The 17,167-nt window shown below is 38.6% G+C and overlaps 1 protein-coding gene across 2 annotated transcripts in view; it reads left to right on the forward strand.

Annotated features, from left to right (window-relative positions):
- The first annotated feature begins 7,351 nt into the window (after positions 1 to 7,351).
- Positions 7,352 to 17,167, forward strand: part of gpm6bb (glycoprotein M6Bb) — a 37,418-nt gene continuing 27,602 nt past the window's right edge. For both annotated transcript variants that reach the window (XM_020939098.2, XM_020939099.2), the window contains exon 1: positions 7,352 to 7,487. In XM_020939098.2, the coding sequence (XP_020794757.1) occupies positions 7,484 to 7,487 (4 nt within the window). In that variant the 5' untranslated portion in view covers positions 7,352 to 7,483. The remainder of the gene's footprint in view (positions 7,488 to 17,167) is intronic.

Genomic DNA, 17,167 nt, shown 5'->3' on the forward strand with positions numbered 1-17,167 from the left:
CAAAATAGTGAATCTATCTCTATTGTAGCAACATAATACTTGTCACATCAATAATAATTCAGTGATAAAACATGCATGCCAATCTGCGCATTATGCCCCTCCAAGTATCAACAAGTGTACAGCCACACTTTGTTTATTTGTGCATTTATCAGGGAAACTTAAAACACTGACCTACAAAAAAGAGGAAATACAGTAAGTTGTTGTCAGGTTGCAGCAAAATTTCTATTTTCCATCTGCAGTCCCTTGACGAGTTGTAGTCAAAAATAGCATACACACCAATAAAATGCGATGTATGTAGAGACTGTACTAATACTAACACTCATCCAGTCAATCCTTCACCATCATAACAGTGTATAGTTGTACAAATGGCAACTTTTTTGGTTGGGGGGTGAATGCTAGTCTGATTCATCAGACGGTTTCACTTCATAGAAACCATCTGAACTCACAGCATTAGGATTGGTTCGCTTGACTGTAGGCGGGTACTTTTTTATTTAATCAATCGCTGCTATTTGTATGTAATGTGCTGGAACTCTCAGTGGTGTCCAAGTAATTGCCGGCACAACAGCAAACAAAGCAGAGAGTGAACCTGTCTGTCAACAATCATTGCCGTTTCTGCAAGGTGAACTTGCAAATTAAAAGATAAAAAATGCGAAGTTTGTATTTGACAAAGGAAGTTCAAAGGAGGATAGTGTATGCAGTCTGCTATCGCAACTCGGGTTGGTTCAGGTCTTCACTGATTGGCCGGTGCGCGGTCTACAACTTCCAGGGTTCTTGCAAACCGTCTAGTGTATTCTGATTCCACTGTGTTTTTAAACTCCATACACCTTCACTGGGATCTTTAATTTCAGGAATCGCCAAACTCTACTGGGCAAAAGGTAGCTGTTAACTTGAAAACCACCACTTCATGATATCACAAGGTGGAACAGAGCATTTTGAGTTTTGGAGATGTAGACAGACTAATAATAAAAAGTTACTCAGAGTCTCAGACATGTGGGAGTGTGTGAAAAATGTATGGTTTTAATGAGGTAACAACATAAATACATGGCTTAAAGCTCACAAGAGTCAATTTTGTGTCATATAGGATATAATCAGATCGGTAACTGAGATATAAAAATTAAAGAAAAGAAATCTAAATGGTTGTTGGAAATTAACAGCCACAAGACATCTTTCCAGCGATTCCATTTTCACATTTAATTAAATTCTATTACGTGCTATAAAAACACTCCTGCATGACACGCACATATAGGCATTAAAACATACATGCATGTCTTACTAATTATAATCTCCTCTGCTTTTCACTGATATGAACACTGGCACACCATTCAAAATACTGCGGCCGCCTGGCTCCTCTCTGCACGCTGTTTCCGCTTTTAAAAACATGTAAATCTTGTGGTTCACAAAGGATAGAGATGTAAAGCGCACATAGCATTTGAGAGACACTCGGCGGAGTCAAGGGTAGTACCAGCTGCTTCAGTGTGATACCATTCAAACTCCATAAGTCCTGTCATCCAATCAGGTGAAGATTTCCCCCAGGTACGGCTGCTCACTTAATCTGCTCACAGAAGAGAAATAGGACTTAAGTGATATGAGTGTAAATATGTTGTTGACAAAAATGAATCAATAACTGGTAAGTGAATAAGTGACAGTGTAAAATGTGAATTAAAATTGCCTAAAACAAGCTGGTTACGTCAGAAAAATAACAATATACTGTGTGGAGGTTACAGTAAATTGCCATTGCATTACATTTAAAGGGCCCATGTTATGCTATTTTCGGATCTCTAATGCTGTTTTCTCATCAAAAACATACCCGGAGTTATGTTTTGTTTTTATTCACAAATGTTTAACATACAATTCCTGCATATTTAGGCTGAGTTCTTCTTTCAAACTGAAAACACTCTGCTCCACCTTGTGATGTCATGTAGTAATAAAGTTCTCAACTATGTTTTTAAATTGCATAAACTTTCATTAGAATCATTTGGATAAGTTTAGCCCTGGAATAGCCAAACTCTACTAAGCAAAAGGTAAAATTTTGCTATTAACCTGCAAACTACCTTTTGATTAGCCTAATTCATCAGCCGGTTTCACTTCATGGAAACTGACGTCTGACCTCTCAGCATTAGAATTCGTTCGATCGATGGTAGATGGCTACTTTTTATTATTTACCCAATCGCTGCTATTTGGTCGTGATATATGTAATGCGCCGATAACCGGGCTAACTAGTATATTAAGTTTTTCCCAAATCCCGTAGGAAGAAGGGCGATAATGTTTTTCCCCTTGATAAAAGTCACCAAACATTCTCTTTGTTCCGGCTTTAAATCCTCGATCTCAGGAATAGTTGCCAAAACAGAATATATGGCTCTTGGCTGATTGGCTGGTGCCTGAACTCGCACTTCTGGGTTTTTTTGTAAACTGTCTAGTGTTTCCAATTCCTGACCTAGTCACTGGCAAGAAATGAAATTGAGCAGAGGCACTAGGTGGTGCCAGCCGAGCTACCTTTTGCTGACATCACAAGGTGGATCAGAGCATTTTGAGCTTGTACTCAAACATGTGTATGAAACAAAACATCTCCAAATATGTTTTGACAAGGTAATAACAGTCTAACATGGCTGAAAGCTCAATTTTGCATAATATCTGCGCATTTAAATGAGAAATGTTTGAAATTAGACTGAATATAATAATGTGTGTATAAAATATAAATAAATAGACCAGTTTCCAGATGATAAACAAAGCTATAAACTTAAATATCCCTTTTATAATGCCACAATAGCTCTTTTTAAAAAAAGATAAGATTGATTTATCTGTTCAAAACACATGTAAAACACACAAATAAATTATTCATAATTTGTAACACAAATGCACCACTGCTTTAAAAATGCATGTTTTCAATAAGAAGAAATTAAAATGTGTAAAAGAACTTCACCACACTCAAAAGCCCATATGCCAATAAATAACCTAGAATATAGTCTAATAAAATAATGATATAATGTTTACATCCATAACATATGCATCCAACACCTCCACACTGTATCTTTGGAGCAGAATTATCAGCAGCCCTCAGTTTTAATCACGGCTGTACTCTTCACCAGCCTCACTGTGGGAATACAGATGGGCAAACCAATTCATTTATTAGAACTTCAAAGAGTTGAGTTAAATGGACTTTGAGATTAGATTTCTGGTTTCGCATTCACGCTATACCAGGCAAAATCTGTGGAAATGCACGCAGCCATACACAAAGCATCTGCCTAGTGTCCCAGTACAGTGTGTGTAAATGTAATTAGACCGACATAATAAATCAAACTGAATGTCAAATTAACTGTGACCCATATTGATCATTATCTCCCTAAGTTTTCTTTGTGTTTTCAATGTGAAGCAGTAACATTAAAGGTTCTGTATTACACAAAATTTACTCTGTTATGTTATGTTATTAAGTCATGCTATACCAACATATTTTGTTTTGTTTGAGTACTCCTTTATTATTGGTCTGTCTACATCTTCAAAGCTCAAGATGCGCTGTTCCACCTTGTGATGTCATCTAGTGGTCATTTTCAAGTTACATTTTACCTTTTGGCAATTGCCAATATCGGGGCTGAAATCATCCAAATGATTCTAGTGAAGTTGATTGGGAGTTTAAAACACAGTGGAGCACTTCCTGTACTACCACATGACATCACAAGGTGGAATAGGGTCTTTTCTATTTAAGCAAGGAACTATGGAAAGGAAATATGCCGGGTTATTGTGTTAAACATGTGTGAATGAAACAAAACACAAGCCCAGATATGGTTGTGATGAGGAAACATTATGACATAGATCAGAACATAGCATAATACAGGTCTGTTAATAGGTCTACAAACTGACCCCAAAATAAACTCATGTAAAAACAACAGTTAGTTTTGATGGGTTTGGCTTATTGTGTTCATACTAACACCTGACGTTTGTGTTTTTATGTCTGTATACTTATAATTGGTAGCCTGTTTTCAATCATTTTACGTGACATTGTAGATTTGTCCACCAGATGGCAGCATAATACAGTCACGTACATGCTTATGGCCAGCACAATGTTTATTTCTGCACATATGTACAGCAAGCCTATTTAATACAAGAGTTAATTTAGATCAAACGCTTCTTGGTCTTTGGCATCTTACGTGAGAAAATCTGTGCATTCCACAAACAGTCACGTTTCTGAAGGCAACTTTTACAAATATTTACGTTACTCTGTCATTAACCCAGGGCCATTGGTGCCAAACTCTGAGTGGGATGTATACGGAAGAGAATAACAGAGATGCACTGACCCAATTATCCACAGGCCGTCTTACGAGGCTTTACGCAGACTACTAGTGTGGGTAAAAATCTTAGCAACTTCTTACGGTAAATTTGAAACTGTGATTCAGCTCTTCAGAAAACAGGCAGGTTAAAGGGACTTACTCAGTCTGACTACATCAGTTTACGCTTGAGCAAAAACAGAAACATGAACCACGATTAAAGTCTCAACCAGAACAAAACCAGATCTATAACCAAAACAGTTCTGCCACAGAGACCTTGACCCATCTATGCTTGAATTCCTTTGTTTTACAGTGAGGATGAGTCTGGATGCGCCTTCCTGTCTGTATAAAAGTATGTGGTAAGTGCCCTCCTGCTTGGGCCTCAGAGGCCCAAGCGTTGGCTGCATCAGTGTTGTATCTGCATAAACCTTTTTGACACACTGGACTTGGTCAACACTAAAGTGATGTTATGCGTTTGAAAAACCTCCCGCTACGAAATCATAAATGTTCCAAGATTACTTAAGAGACATCTATCCTGACAACAGTATCAGTGAAGTAATTATTTACAACAACTTATGAGATATTATAATCATAAAATATAGAAACATATACATATAGAGAGGACATAAAATACAATGATTGCATACTTTAATTTTAATGAATATAAAGGGGAAAAATAGTAATAGTTCATTGTTACTGATGCCCTGTGACTCAAGTCAGCAGTTTCTTCTGGCTCAACCATATTGTTGAAAAGCTTTAAATGTTGATGCTAAACAGAACTTGATATTTTATGTTTTAGAGCTGCTTTTGCCAGACTAATATGACTAAAATCAATTTGTCATTTCATGAAAATGTCCATGCAATAACCACTGCCAGAAAGGGCCCACTCAGAACTGCCTTACAGGGCAATTGTCCAAGAATTGTCATACAGTCACCACATGATCCCAGTTCACTCTGTAGTCATAGCAGCTGTAATGTTTGGTAAAAAACCAAATTTTTCTACATTTGCCTTTAGGTACAATTTATGTGGAGATCCCACATCATCTTTGTCTCTGAGTTTGCGTGTTTCTCCTTGTGTCCGGGTGGGTTTCCTCTAGGCACTCTAGTTTCCCCCATCAACCCAAAACATGCTCAATAGGCAAACTTCCAGCTGCGGTAGTCCTGACCAAGCTTTGCCCAAGATCTTGAGATAGATTGCTTTCCCTGGCATTGAAGGGTGGGTCGAATGCAGGGGCACATTTCTTTACAGGAACAACAAAGTGTACCTTAACCAATTCAAATATATCAACAGAATGACACAAACTACATCCTGAAGAAGGGGTGACCGTTTACACACTGTCACTGACTATAATGTTTATGTGTAGAGATTAATATAACATTCCAACAAGTCAAACTGAAGTGAGGAGTGACCATGTGTAACATATCAGACATATGATCTGTGTGTGTGATGTTTTGGTTTGACATGGTCCATCCTATTAACAGATGCATGCCTGCTGTCTGCAGCTGCTGTGCCGCCTCTAACACACACCACTGGAATGTTCCCATGTATCCCCGAGCAATAACACACAATTACAAAAGATTTTCCGATTAAAACGTTTCTGGTACATTTAGAGAAGTCTGATCTTTTCTATGTGTAAAGTTGTCCAGTTAAATATTTGCTTTCAGTGTCTTTTGTTCTGAGGATGTTGGGTAGTCGCCCTGTTTGACCATCAAACAGCTCTTTGAGAGTTGCCCACTTGGCGACCAATGAAAAGCCTGGGTTGGATTAGAGGCTGCTCAGGCCTCCTTGGATACCGGATACCAGAACACTGGACTGATTGGCAATCCGTCTACAGAAGGACCCCCAAAATCTCAGCAGTTTATTTAGGTTCAGGGCAGAAATCAAATTACAGTGTGGCATACATTCCAGTGGATGTATTAGGCCAGTTATCACCAAACCAGAAGTCTTCTACTTTTGAACATTAAAATGGGCTTAGAGACTCTTATTGATGGTGCAATAGCTGCTTATGAGAAAGAAAGCAGTGGTACTTTGAAGTGTTTTGGGGCCTGGGACCAACTAACGCGCAGACATAGTCTTCTGTATAGTGTTCACTTGACTAATATGCTTTTACCACAGAGGATTTCAAAGACCTTTATGTGACCATGAGACTTCAAATAAAAGGGTGTAAAAAGAAGCATTCATGATATTTTTCACTGAAGTATCGCACTGTTCTCCTGGACTTTCCACATGATATTTCCTACTTTTGCCCAAAGCTATAATCTGTGGAATATGACAGAACCGACAGACGAGATAGCATGAGGAGCTCAAACCCCCAGGAGGAGCTTGGAGTAGAGCTGCTGACCCTTCACACTAAGAAAATGTAATATGCATGAAGAAACCCTCACCAGAATATTACAAAATTTTAGATGACAACATAACATTCTGTAGGCCCATTTTAATTTATACAGATGGAGAGCAGTAAAAATGTATATTGATGAATTTCATATTTTTGTTGTTATATAGCGAATAATGGGGTCTAGGACTAAGTTTTAAAGGTTAAAGTTTAAAAGGCAGAGTGGCAAAGTACAATTGCCAGGCTCTTGCCCCAAATTTAGGAGTATGACATCGTCACATTGTAGAATCTGAACACTGCATACGGTTTATTTTTTTTTTTTTTTTTTTATTTTGTGTATGTGTGTGTGTATTTTCACAAACAGCCAATTCTACAAAAAAGTTCACATTCCGGGACCTGTAGACATAGATGCCTGCAGACCATGGGCTAAACTTTGACCTCTTGGTTCTTTGCGCCTTGTTTGTAATTCCTTTAATCTTGCATCACATGGACAGAAACGACAGATAACACCTCTCTACTGCATAAAAGTGTTCCTATTGAGCGACCCCTTTTATTTGCACCAGCGCAGATAAGCGGATACTCAACAATGGCGATGATGATTGTGCCAATACAGATACTCACCTGCTTTTGGGACTTTGCACGCGGGCTTAGGACCCGTGAAAAGTGTTGACAAGTGATAGTGGATGTAGGGGCAGGCCTCTCCCCCCCTCCCCCTTGTGACGTCACGCGGGTTGTCCGTCTCCAAAGTGCGGTGCGTGAGTTTGGTGTGGGCAGTCAGCAGCGGCCAGCGTGCGTGCGTGCATCCCCGGGACACCGCAACATCCGCCGTAGCTGGGGCTCAAAAACTTCACTCCTCAACACCAAACTTTGGACTAGAAGCCAACAGACAACATGGGTGAGTTGTACTTTCGCAGACGCACGCTGTACTCTTTGGGCTCTGTAGCTGTCAAAACTTTTACGCAAAACTCTCGACGTGCGAACTGTCTGGCATTATCGCTACAAGTTGTTTTTGAATGAAATTTGCGCTTAAAATAAGAATGTGCAAGCGCTGTTTACCTGACCCGGTTTTCTTGGGCATTAGTGGTGCAGCCTAGAGAGTTGTGGAAAGCGATTAGCGAGATTAGGGATTCCAACAGGCAACCACCACTACTACTGTGTGAAGGTGTTAAAGGCAAATCTCACACCATACGCTCCACTTTATTTTACATGCTTCTTTTATTATTCAGAATCTGCCATTTTTTTGTTAGTTTTGGTGGAAGTGGAAAAAAAAAGTGGTGCAACATGTGGTGTTTGGTCATGCCAGAGTTGTTAATTGCAAACTTAAGGCAGGGACAGGGTTGAGCTGAAAAGGCATCACCAAGTGTGTACCATCTGTGCTCCTATCCTTATTGCTCATACCATGACTGTTGTTGAGTAACTCCAAATGTCTCCAAGACTCCAAATGTCACTGTAAACCTGTCACAATTAATACTATATGGAGTTGTCATTCAATACAAGACAGATGGGGGTTAGGATTTATCATGGGGACTTTATCTTTGCACTAATGGGAAAATTGTATAGTTTTTCTGTTTTCCAATCAGATCTGAGCTGTAGAAGGTTGAATTATGAACTTCTATGACTAATTATAAACGCAAACTAACTCCTTTAAAAGTGCACGGTGTAACTTTACTGATGGAGGCTCCGTCACCTGCTTGTCTCCATGGAGATATTGCTGTTTTACCTACTTTTTTCCACAGTATAGAAATAAACTTGGTAAGCACAATGGAGACAGGTTAATGGTCAGATTTATGGAGAACCAAGCCTGTGCATGGTAAAAATTCATGCTTATTAAGGTATTTTTGAGCTATAAAACCCCTGTAATTGAACAAATGCAAGGAGAATATGTTTAATGCCCCCACCCCACCTTAGAAGTTACACAGTGTACCTTTAACGCTTGCATTCTGTTATTTATTTATTGTATTTTTAACAATATTCTAAATTTAAAATAGTTTGTGTGGTTTAAATTTGCTCTTGGGTTTTTCTGTCAGTGTGATGAATTAGTTTCCCTATTATCGTTTATCATCTATATTTACTTCAGCAATATATCGCAATTCAAAATTTGTTATCATGACAGGCCTATGTCACTGTAAACAACACTACTGCTAATGATGCCCTAATCTAATGCACCAATGAAGATATTGAGTTGCCCCGCTCTGGTGCAGTTGAGGCCATAGGGTGGTAGAACAGTGTGTGAGAACGTGTATCGATGCTCATTAATTCACTCTGGAGGGCTCACAGAGGGGTCATTGTGCTCCTAATTTGGACGAGTCTCTTTGTAGGACTTCAGCAGGACTTTAATGCACAGAGAGAGAGAGAGAAGAGAGAGGGAGAGAAGAGAAGAAGTTTAGAGTGAATCGCATGTTTTACAGAGCGGATGGCCCGTGAACCGTTCTCCCCAAAGACCCTCTTTCACTGTCATACTGAGGCATTGAACGGACACTGACCTTTGTGTGCAGTTTTATGTGCCTAAATTTTCTATGGAGGCGTTGAGTGGAAAGTACAATGTGTTGCCTTGAGGAGGAGTCTGACTTATGATGGTTGGAATTAAAGGGTTAAAGGTGCACTGCGTAACATTTCTAATGGAGTGGCCGCTACCTGTTTGTCTTCATGTTATCGCTTTGTCTTGAATGTTCCACAGTATTGATTAAATCTATTTATCATGAGGAAGATAAGCTGGTTACTACTTCGTCGCTTCTATTCACAGAAGGAATTATGGTATTTTTGAGCAATAGAAACACCTGTAATGAATAAATGCTAAAGGGATGTGTGTACGTAGTTTGCAGACCCTCCGCCAGAAAAGTTGCACACTTTGACCTTTAAACAGAAGGAAGAAGAAAGTCCGACTACCAGTTCTGCCACGACTATCTTTATGGCTCAAATATTGGACTTGGCAACAACTTTGTGGTCAAAAGTAAATAAATATGCCAAATTTCACCCAAGCAAAACTTCTCTTGGTTTATTTTGCTGGAATAATTAGAAATTCTTTGTATATTCATTTAAACCAGATGCGCTTTCAATAAAAAAAAAAGCACAAATTGGTTAGTCTGGTTGGAAAACAAAATAAAGTACACCAAGTAAACCAAGCGAAACCAGCAATGGTTGCCATAGTACTGTACAAAAATACTCTGATGATCTACTTGAGAAAATTCCATCCTCAAAATATTTTTATCTTAAGATTTGTTTACAAAATGTCCCCATGTGTTGACATATGCGATCTGAATACTTTCCACAACTGTATAAGATCCCATTTGAAGATAGTGGACAGTGATCGAAATCGATGAGGGGGAACCTTGAGCGTGAAACTGCTCAACCCAAAATAAACACGCTGCAAATTGTACAACATTATTCACGTGGTTGCATAACTTTTAAACTTGATTTGTTTTTACTCTGAACTTTACTTGGGTGTTATATTCTTGCAGAGAGAGAGAGTAAAGTGATTTCACAGTGCAATGGCCTGTGTGGCGTGTGGGAGGATCTCTTGGCTTCGGTCCTGCGGTTCTTAATTCAAAAGGAGACAGTCATTTTTGCTCAAATGTCTTCCGTTGCCCGACAATTCTTAGTTTCTTTTGGTTTCATTTTAAGCTGTTCTAAACCATTTAATCGCCATACAAATTATCTGCGAAAGTATTATACCATCACATTACCATTATTGCTTAGAAACCGCAAATCCTGACTACATTTAGTTTTACTACGTACTTGGCAGTGGTTTCAAGACAGCGGAGAAAGCGTTTAAAAATAAGTTTCTAAATAACCCAGCTTTCTAATTTATGCCTTTCTACACATAAGATTTAATTACGTGCCTAACATCTGAGGCGTCTTATGACTGGAGTTGCAACTAATCAAATCGAGGCAATTATAGACAGGGCTATGAACACTGCTGCTATTCTTCAAACAGGCAGATGCAGGGGGCCTGAAGGCAAGTTTGTTTTGGTCAATGGTGCATTCTGGTCTTTTTGAAAAGATTACAGAAATGCAAGACAAGAGAGTGCTATGAGCTTTGCTTTGATTTTCCACAAGAGGCTTTGTTTTCCTGCATTTTTAAAGGGCCCACATCATGCTATTTAGTGATCTGTTATGTTGTTGTTTTCTCATTGAAAACATAGCCAAAGTTGTTCTTTGTTTCATTCGCACATGTTTAACGTACAAAATCCTGCATATTTAGGCTGTGTGAAAACACAACGTTCCACCCTGTGATGTCATTTGGTAATACAGGAAGCTCTCCTCTAAAATGGGAATTCCAGGGCTGAAAATATCCCAAATCTCTAATGAACTAAAGGTAAAAAATAGCTTTTAACTTGAAAATTATCACTTCTTGACATCACAATGTGAAATAGAGCATTTTGAACTTAGGAGATATAGACATACTAATAATAAAGGCTTACTCAAACACAACTCCAGGTATGTTTTTATGTTTTTGAGGAGGTAACAACATTAAACTTAAAGCTCACAAGAGTCAGTTTTACATCCCCAGATTCCTAATTGGTCAAACAACTTTTGTCATTTCATTACCCTATGAATGCAACGGTACTTGCTTATTTAATATTTTTAATGTAAATACACTGGCTGAAGAAGTTGTGCTTTCATGTAAGCAGATTTATGGATGGTTTATGGATGTAGAAAAAAAATGAAATTGATTTGAAAAAGGCGAACATAAACATCCAGATGTGGCATGATAGAGCCATGACGAAACCTTTACTCGTGCAGACTGAGTTTTTATGGTAGCCCTGGAGGGACATCTTCTATAAACATGCAGACTTGACACATTGTTTATTTGGTTAACTTTGGTTCATTGTATTATAAACGTCGAAACACCTCATTGCTTTTGACTCTTGAGTCTGTCAGATCCAATACTATTCTCAATGGACAGTGGTGATTGAAACATAAATATAGTCAATTTTTTTTTTTAAGTTACCAAAATCCCCAAACATAAACGGTCCTTCCTGCTGTTGCCCAAGTCTGTTTTTCCATATTTTTCAGCACTCCTGTTCACCACTCGGATGTCTGCTTAATGTCTGATTATTTAGTTCACACATCAGCACTCTACTGTCACACTCACATATGGTAAAGTGGATGTGAACTCTGACCCCTGTATCCTGCTCTCGGGAGGAGGAGAGGAAGGGCCCACGGGGTCTAACACTGTGCCAGCTGAGGTGTTTGTGCACTTTTTCCTCTCAACAATGTGTCAAGTGATGGCCCAGGCAATAGCAAACTGATAACACTGTTGATTTCAGTTGAGTCATGGAGATTTGGCCTGTGGGGTAAATTGTAGGTCATGCAGCAGTGAATCACAGTGGTTTTTGTCTTGTCCAAATCAATACATTCAGCAAAACCTCTGTCTCCCAAAAGGCAAAGTTTAATTACTAATCAGGATATAGACGTACCCGCTAAGTACTCCTCATACTTCATCTTCGGTCTGAAATCATTAATTACACAGAATGCGATGATAATGAGGTCAGGGCTGTCATAGTTTGATGTGAATTCGGGCTTGAATCCATTTGGCAGAGCAGCGAGCAGCATCTCTGGTAATTACAAACGAAGCCAAGACTGTATGGTTTAGCAACTTTGCAGATCTCAATTCAAAACAGACATTTCACAAATATTTCCAACTTTGATTGAAAGTATTTTAATTTGACTTTTGACAAAACATTGGATTGAAGTTTTTTTGTGACTTCATTTGTTATTTGGTATTTTCAGGCCTGGAATTGACAATCTCTACTGAACTAAACTTTAAAAAGTGGCTGTTAACTTGAAAATGACCACTTCATGAAATCACAGTGTGGAACAGAGCATTTATTTGTTATTTGGTATTTTCTAGAGATAGACTAATATATCGTGCTGATATTTGGACTTTTTAGCAAATCAGCTGTCTCCAGCACTGGCAGATATTTTGTTTTGTGTGACCCGTAGCCTAAAAGTACTCATAGAGCTTTATTTGAACACTTTAGTGCAAAGAGATAACTGCTGAAAACATGACTACACAGCTCTCCAATGAGTATGTGTTGAAAAAATTGTTGTGGATGAGTTTTTAGTACATTTAAGGTCCATAATTTGGGGGAAAAAAGTAAAAAAAGCAAAATTAGCCTTACATATCAGCCAGGGACGTAACAATAACAGAAATATTGTGATATTGTATCGTCAAAGTTCTCACAGTGACATCATGGACCATCAAAATATATCGAATTACAAGTCTCTTTGCTTAAATTAAGAGTTATGGACCAAGACTAGCTAGAAAAGGACAGAGAGAACTACATAGACCATGATCCTTCGCTCCATTTCAATGTAGACTACAGAAAGAAATAACAATTTGAAGCAGTTTTAGTTCTTTGGATTAAGTCTTGTCAAAGCATTTTAACAGGAAAGCCTCTACAAAATATTGCAGTAAATACTGTACCGCGAGATGTATATAATGAAAATATCGTACCGAGAGATTTGGATATTGTTACATCCCTAATCGTGAGCCTTACCACCATATTGTGAACTTTCCAACAATATTGCAGTAAATATCGTACCATGAGGTTTACCATGACAATATTGTATCCTGAGAGTTGGATATCGTTACCCCTAATATCAGCCCTAAAATATTAGCAGAGCTTATCGACAGATGGTTGCTCTGTATTGTAAACAGGTATCGTATAGGTATGAAAAAAAACAAGAACATATTGGTCGATCTTTACTACTTTAAACTTATCCATTTATCCAGGCTTAGGCAAGTAAAGCAGTACTGTGAGCTTCAGACTATCTACTTTCATATTCAACTTCTCCACAACACTTTTTTTGTCTCGTGACCTCATCATTTTGGGAAACACTGCCGTAACAGTGTCACTTTTAGTAACTGTACTATTATCAATCACAGAAGCTTGAAAGGCCTGATTGAGCAAGCAGACTCAATACTAAAGCCTATTCACAGGAGCACAGGGGAAGCAGGGCAGCTGTGTGGGCGCTGGGCATATTGAGTTGGCATTTAAATATCTAAAAATTCTCTCTATAGGCAAATGACTGGGGCCTTTCACATATGAGGCGGAAGCTGAAGTCTGAACACAGTGTAAGAAATGCAGAGGTTACAACTCAGGCCTTCAGAGTCAGCGTCCATAGTAGACTTGCTGTACTTCCATTGGTCAATTTCAGTGTTGCAACATTCTTTCTCATTGTTCGGTTCACAGTTGCTGGATTGTTCCTGAACGCCTGTGCTGAAAAATTGCAAAAAGAGCCCCCCTGTGCAGCAGATGATCACCCATTCATCAAACATTCCCTGCTGTCTATAGTACAAAATCTGCCATCACATTCAAGTCACCAAGCATAACATTATTCATGGGTTTCAGCTCCCTGCCATTTGGAACACTTTGAGAACTTTTTACCCATTGAAAAGATATCATGTTTTGTTTTAAATTGTTGTTGTAAATCACTCTGGTCTAATTTTTCATTATTCTGAAACACACAAATAGATACTAGATACTTTATTGATCCCAAAGGAAATTAAAAGTTTGGCAGCAGCATTAGGGAAAAACATGGCAACATAGAAAATGATACTAATAAAGTAAAAGTGTTTCTGATCATGGCATCTGGTTCTATGCTTAAAATCCTATGGGATAAAGCAGGTCAAACTGGATAAGTCATTTTCAGATCAACTTGGGACAGAAAAGGAAAACTTGATTCCTAGGAAAAAGGGGTTTGAGTATTTCCAAATCAAAATTTAGTAGTCTTTAAGGGCTACACAATACAGTATAACATATTTTCTCAACCCTAACTTTTATTATTGTTTGTATTATTACCATTTATATTGTTGCTCCTTATTATTATATTATATTGTTATGTGTGAGCTACTGTGTCCAAATAATTTCCCTTGTGGATCAGTAAAGTTTATCTAAGTATGAACTATTGAACGTTTTGGTGACATATTATGGACAGAGAGCTTGAAACCACCTTCTTATTGGTCTGGTAATTGCTGCAGTGTGCTAGTTCTAATAGAATACAACAGAATAAAGTGAACAGGGCTTCACATTAGACAGGTGGCCATAACGTTATGCCTGATCACTGTAATTGTCAAAAAAAAAAGACCTCTTATTGTTAAACTTATTGTCAGTTTGGCCTAAGCTACTACACCTGCCTGACTCCTTTGTCACAGTCTATAAACGCTAGTATAGCTCTATAAAGAGTAACACTGAGACCAAGTCATAAAAGTCAATCTGCAGTATTAGGTATGTTTGTAGTTTGTTTTCCCACTCACTCCTGGAACTTATTTGATGTCTAAATGCATTAAAAGCATTTTACTCGCAGACAGCAGGACCAGTTTTTGATGTTTGCTGATTTTATGCATACTTTGCCTGGAAAGAGAAGACAAAATATTGTAATAGACCCCACAAACTGCTGGGAAAAACAGGTATGTGTTAACAATAGTGGATATTTTCAGGTTGTAACAAGGGATCCAGTTACTTGGTGTCGGCTTTGACAGTTCAGATGTTAAAGTAGTTAGCCGAGGTGTGGGACTGAAGCAGGGCCTCCACTTGTAAGATCATGAGTGAGAACAGAATGCATTAGCTGCCTCTGGACTGTGGGAGCCTGCAGGATTGAGCTGTTGGCCTTGTGCCCATAGAGTGTATTCAAGCCTCCACAGACAGCTCTTTGTCCCCGCTCCTTTAAGCAGCTGCTAAACAACCCTAAGACAAAAGCATATGGGGTACCACACTCTCCGCTCGCAAATGCACCCCAAGCGAGGAGTGACGGATCAGAAATGGCCAAGTGAGAGTCCAAACTCTTATTGTTAATCTATTATACAGTTTGATTTATAATTTTTGAACAGTTATTTACGTGTTTGTCATGTTGGGGTATGCCACTGCTGGGTATCAGATGACGTCATAGCATTTTCTAGGCCAAAATGATTTCATACAGATGGGGCAGCTAAAATTAATATTGTAAAACTGCAGATTTTTGCTTTAATATATCAATGTCTTTGGTCTAGATCATAATAGAAATGACCAGGTTCCATATTTAGGAATTTACCTTTCCGATATTTCATGGCAAAGAACAAAGTACCAATAGGTTTATAACGTTGTCATTTTGAGTAAATGCCTGTTTCACATGGATTATTTTGACACCCTCTTAAAGTAACAGTCTATGTCATTTGTTCTTGTGAAAATGAGTTATTTTGCATGAATCATCTCTGTGAGGCTAATGACTAAAGCCTTTCCACTGAATTTGCGCCATCAAAAACATTGCCAAAACTCATGTTTAAAATGGCCAAGACATGAAGGCCATGGTCAGAAAATGGCCGATATCATTGACCCATGTAATTCTGAAGTGACTTTGTGGCTTGTATGTTTGAATTTTGTGTTTCCTGAACAATGTGGAAAGTAGGCCATTATTTTAGGATCGCGTCAGTTTTGGTGTGGGTTCAGTTGGGCAACACTTTTCACCCACTGTGTTTGTGTGCGTGTGTTGGTGTGATCATTGTGTTTGGTGGAGCTAGAGAAGCCCTGCAGGAGGGATTTTGGAGCTCTAAAAGTTTGCACAAATGTTCTCAATATTCAGCATTTTTTTAAAGGATTACATCATTTAAAGTTTTTTGTTTTTTCAGCCTTTCATTACAACTTAAGATGCAAACTGTTGAAAAGGAGCTTAACAATACTGCAGCAGAGCATGTTTTTACATTGAAGATGTGTATGTATTATGGCTGGGCAATATGGTGATATGATAATCACAAACTCATTCCTGTGACGATATGACGATTTTATCAAAATAGTAAATTTTCTTTTAAACTTTTAAACACAGCTCTATGCTCTCTGCACAAAGATACTTTTTCCCCACTTAAACCTCCTATTGGTCAATCCCGTCAATGCTCTGAGTGAGTGACAGGTGGACTTGACCAGCTGCAATAAAGTGGGAATTTTTAGAAGCAGCAGACGACTGTAGTTCCCTCTTCAAAACAACATAAACTTACCAAGCTCTCATGAATTGTGATAAAATTTAAATCATAATCTGGCTGAAATTGTTATTGCTGATATTGTTTTTTTCTACATAATGGAATTCCAGACAAATGTCTATCTACTCCAGGGATGTTGCAGGAAATGCACATGAGTGGAGTGAGGCTGTCTCTCTTCATGTGACACAGTGGAGCTGGAGTTTGGGGCCGGTGGACACAGACTTTGCTGCTGCTGCCAGTAATCACTTTCCTGCCTGAGGAGAGATTCCAAGAGTGAGTTTTCATTGTCTGCTTATGATTCTCTAGAGGGAAAGGATGGACAGGAAGAGGCACCACTGCCAAACACATGAAAATCTGCACTCTGAGCTTTTATAATGCGACAGCTGCAGGAAACCCAATAGCTGAACCACAGTTTGGGACTTGCCTCACAGCGAGTGTTTAGAGACGAAGTACAGTTTAATTCACTTTCCAAATGCTGCCTAGACTATCTGAACTAGGTCACTCTGTCAAGATGTTTTTGTCATTAGTGTTCAATTCTGTCACTTATTGCTTCAGTAATGCTTAGAAATACTGCTGGGGCTTCAGGGAAAGGAAACCCCAGATGTTTGTGTCTGAAAAAC

Source organism: Boleophthalmus pectinirostris, unplaced genomic scaffold, assembly GCF_026225935.1.
Source record: "Boleophthalmus pectinirostris isolate CB_2022bp ecotype Guang Dong unplaced genomic scaffold, ASM2622593v1 HiC_scaffold_1, whole genome shotgun sequence".
NCBI classification, from domain to species: domain Eukaryota; kingdom Metazoa; phylum Chordata; class Actinopteri; order Gobiiformes; family Gobiidae; genus Boleophthalmus; species Boleophthalmus pectinirostris.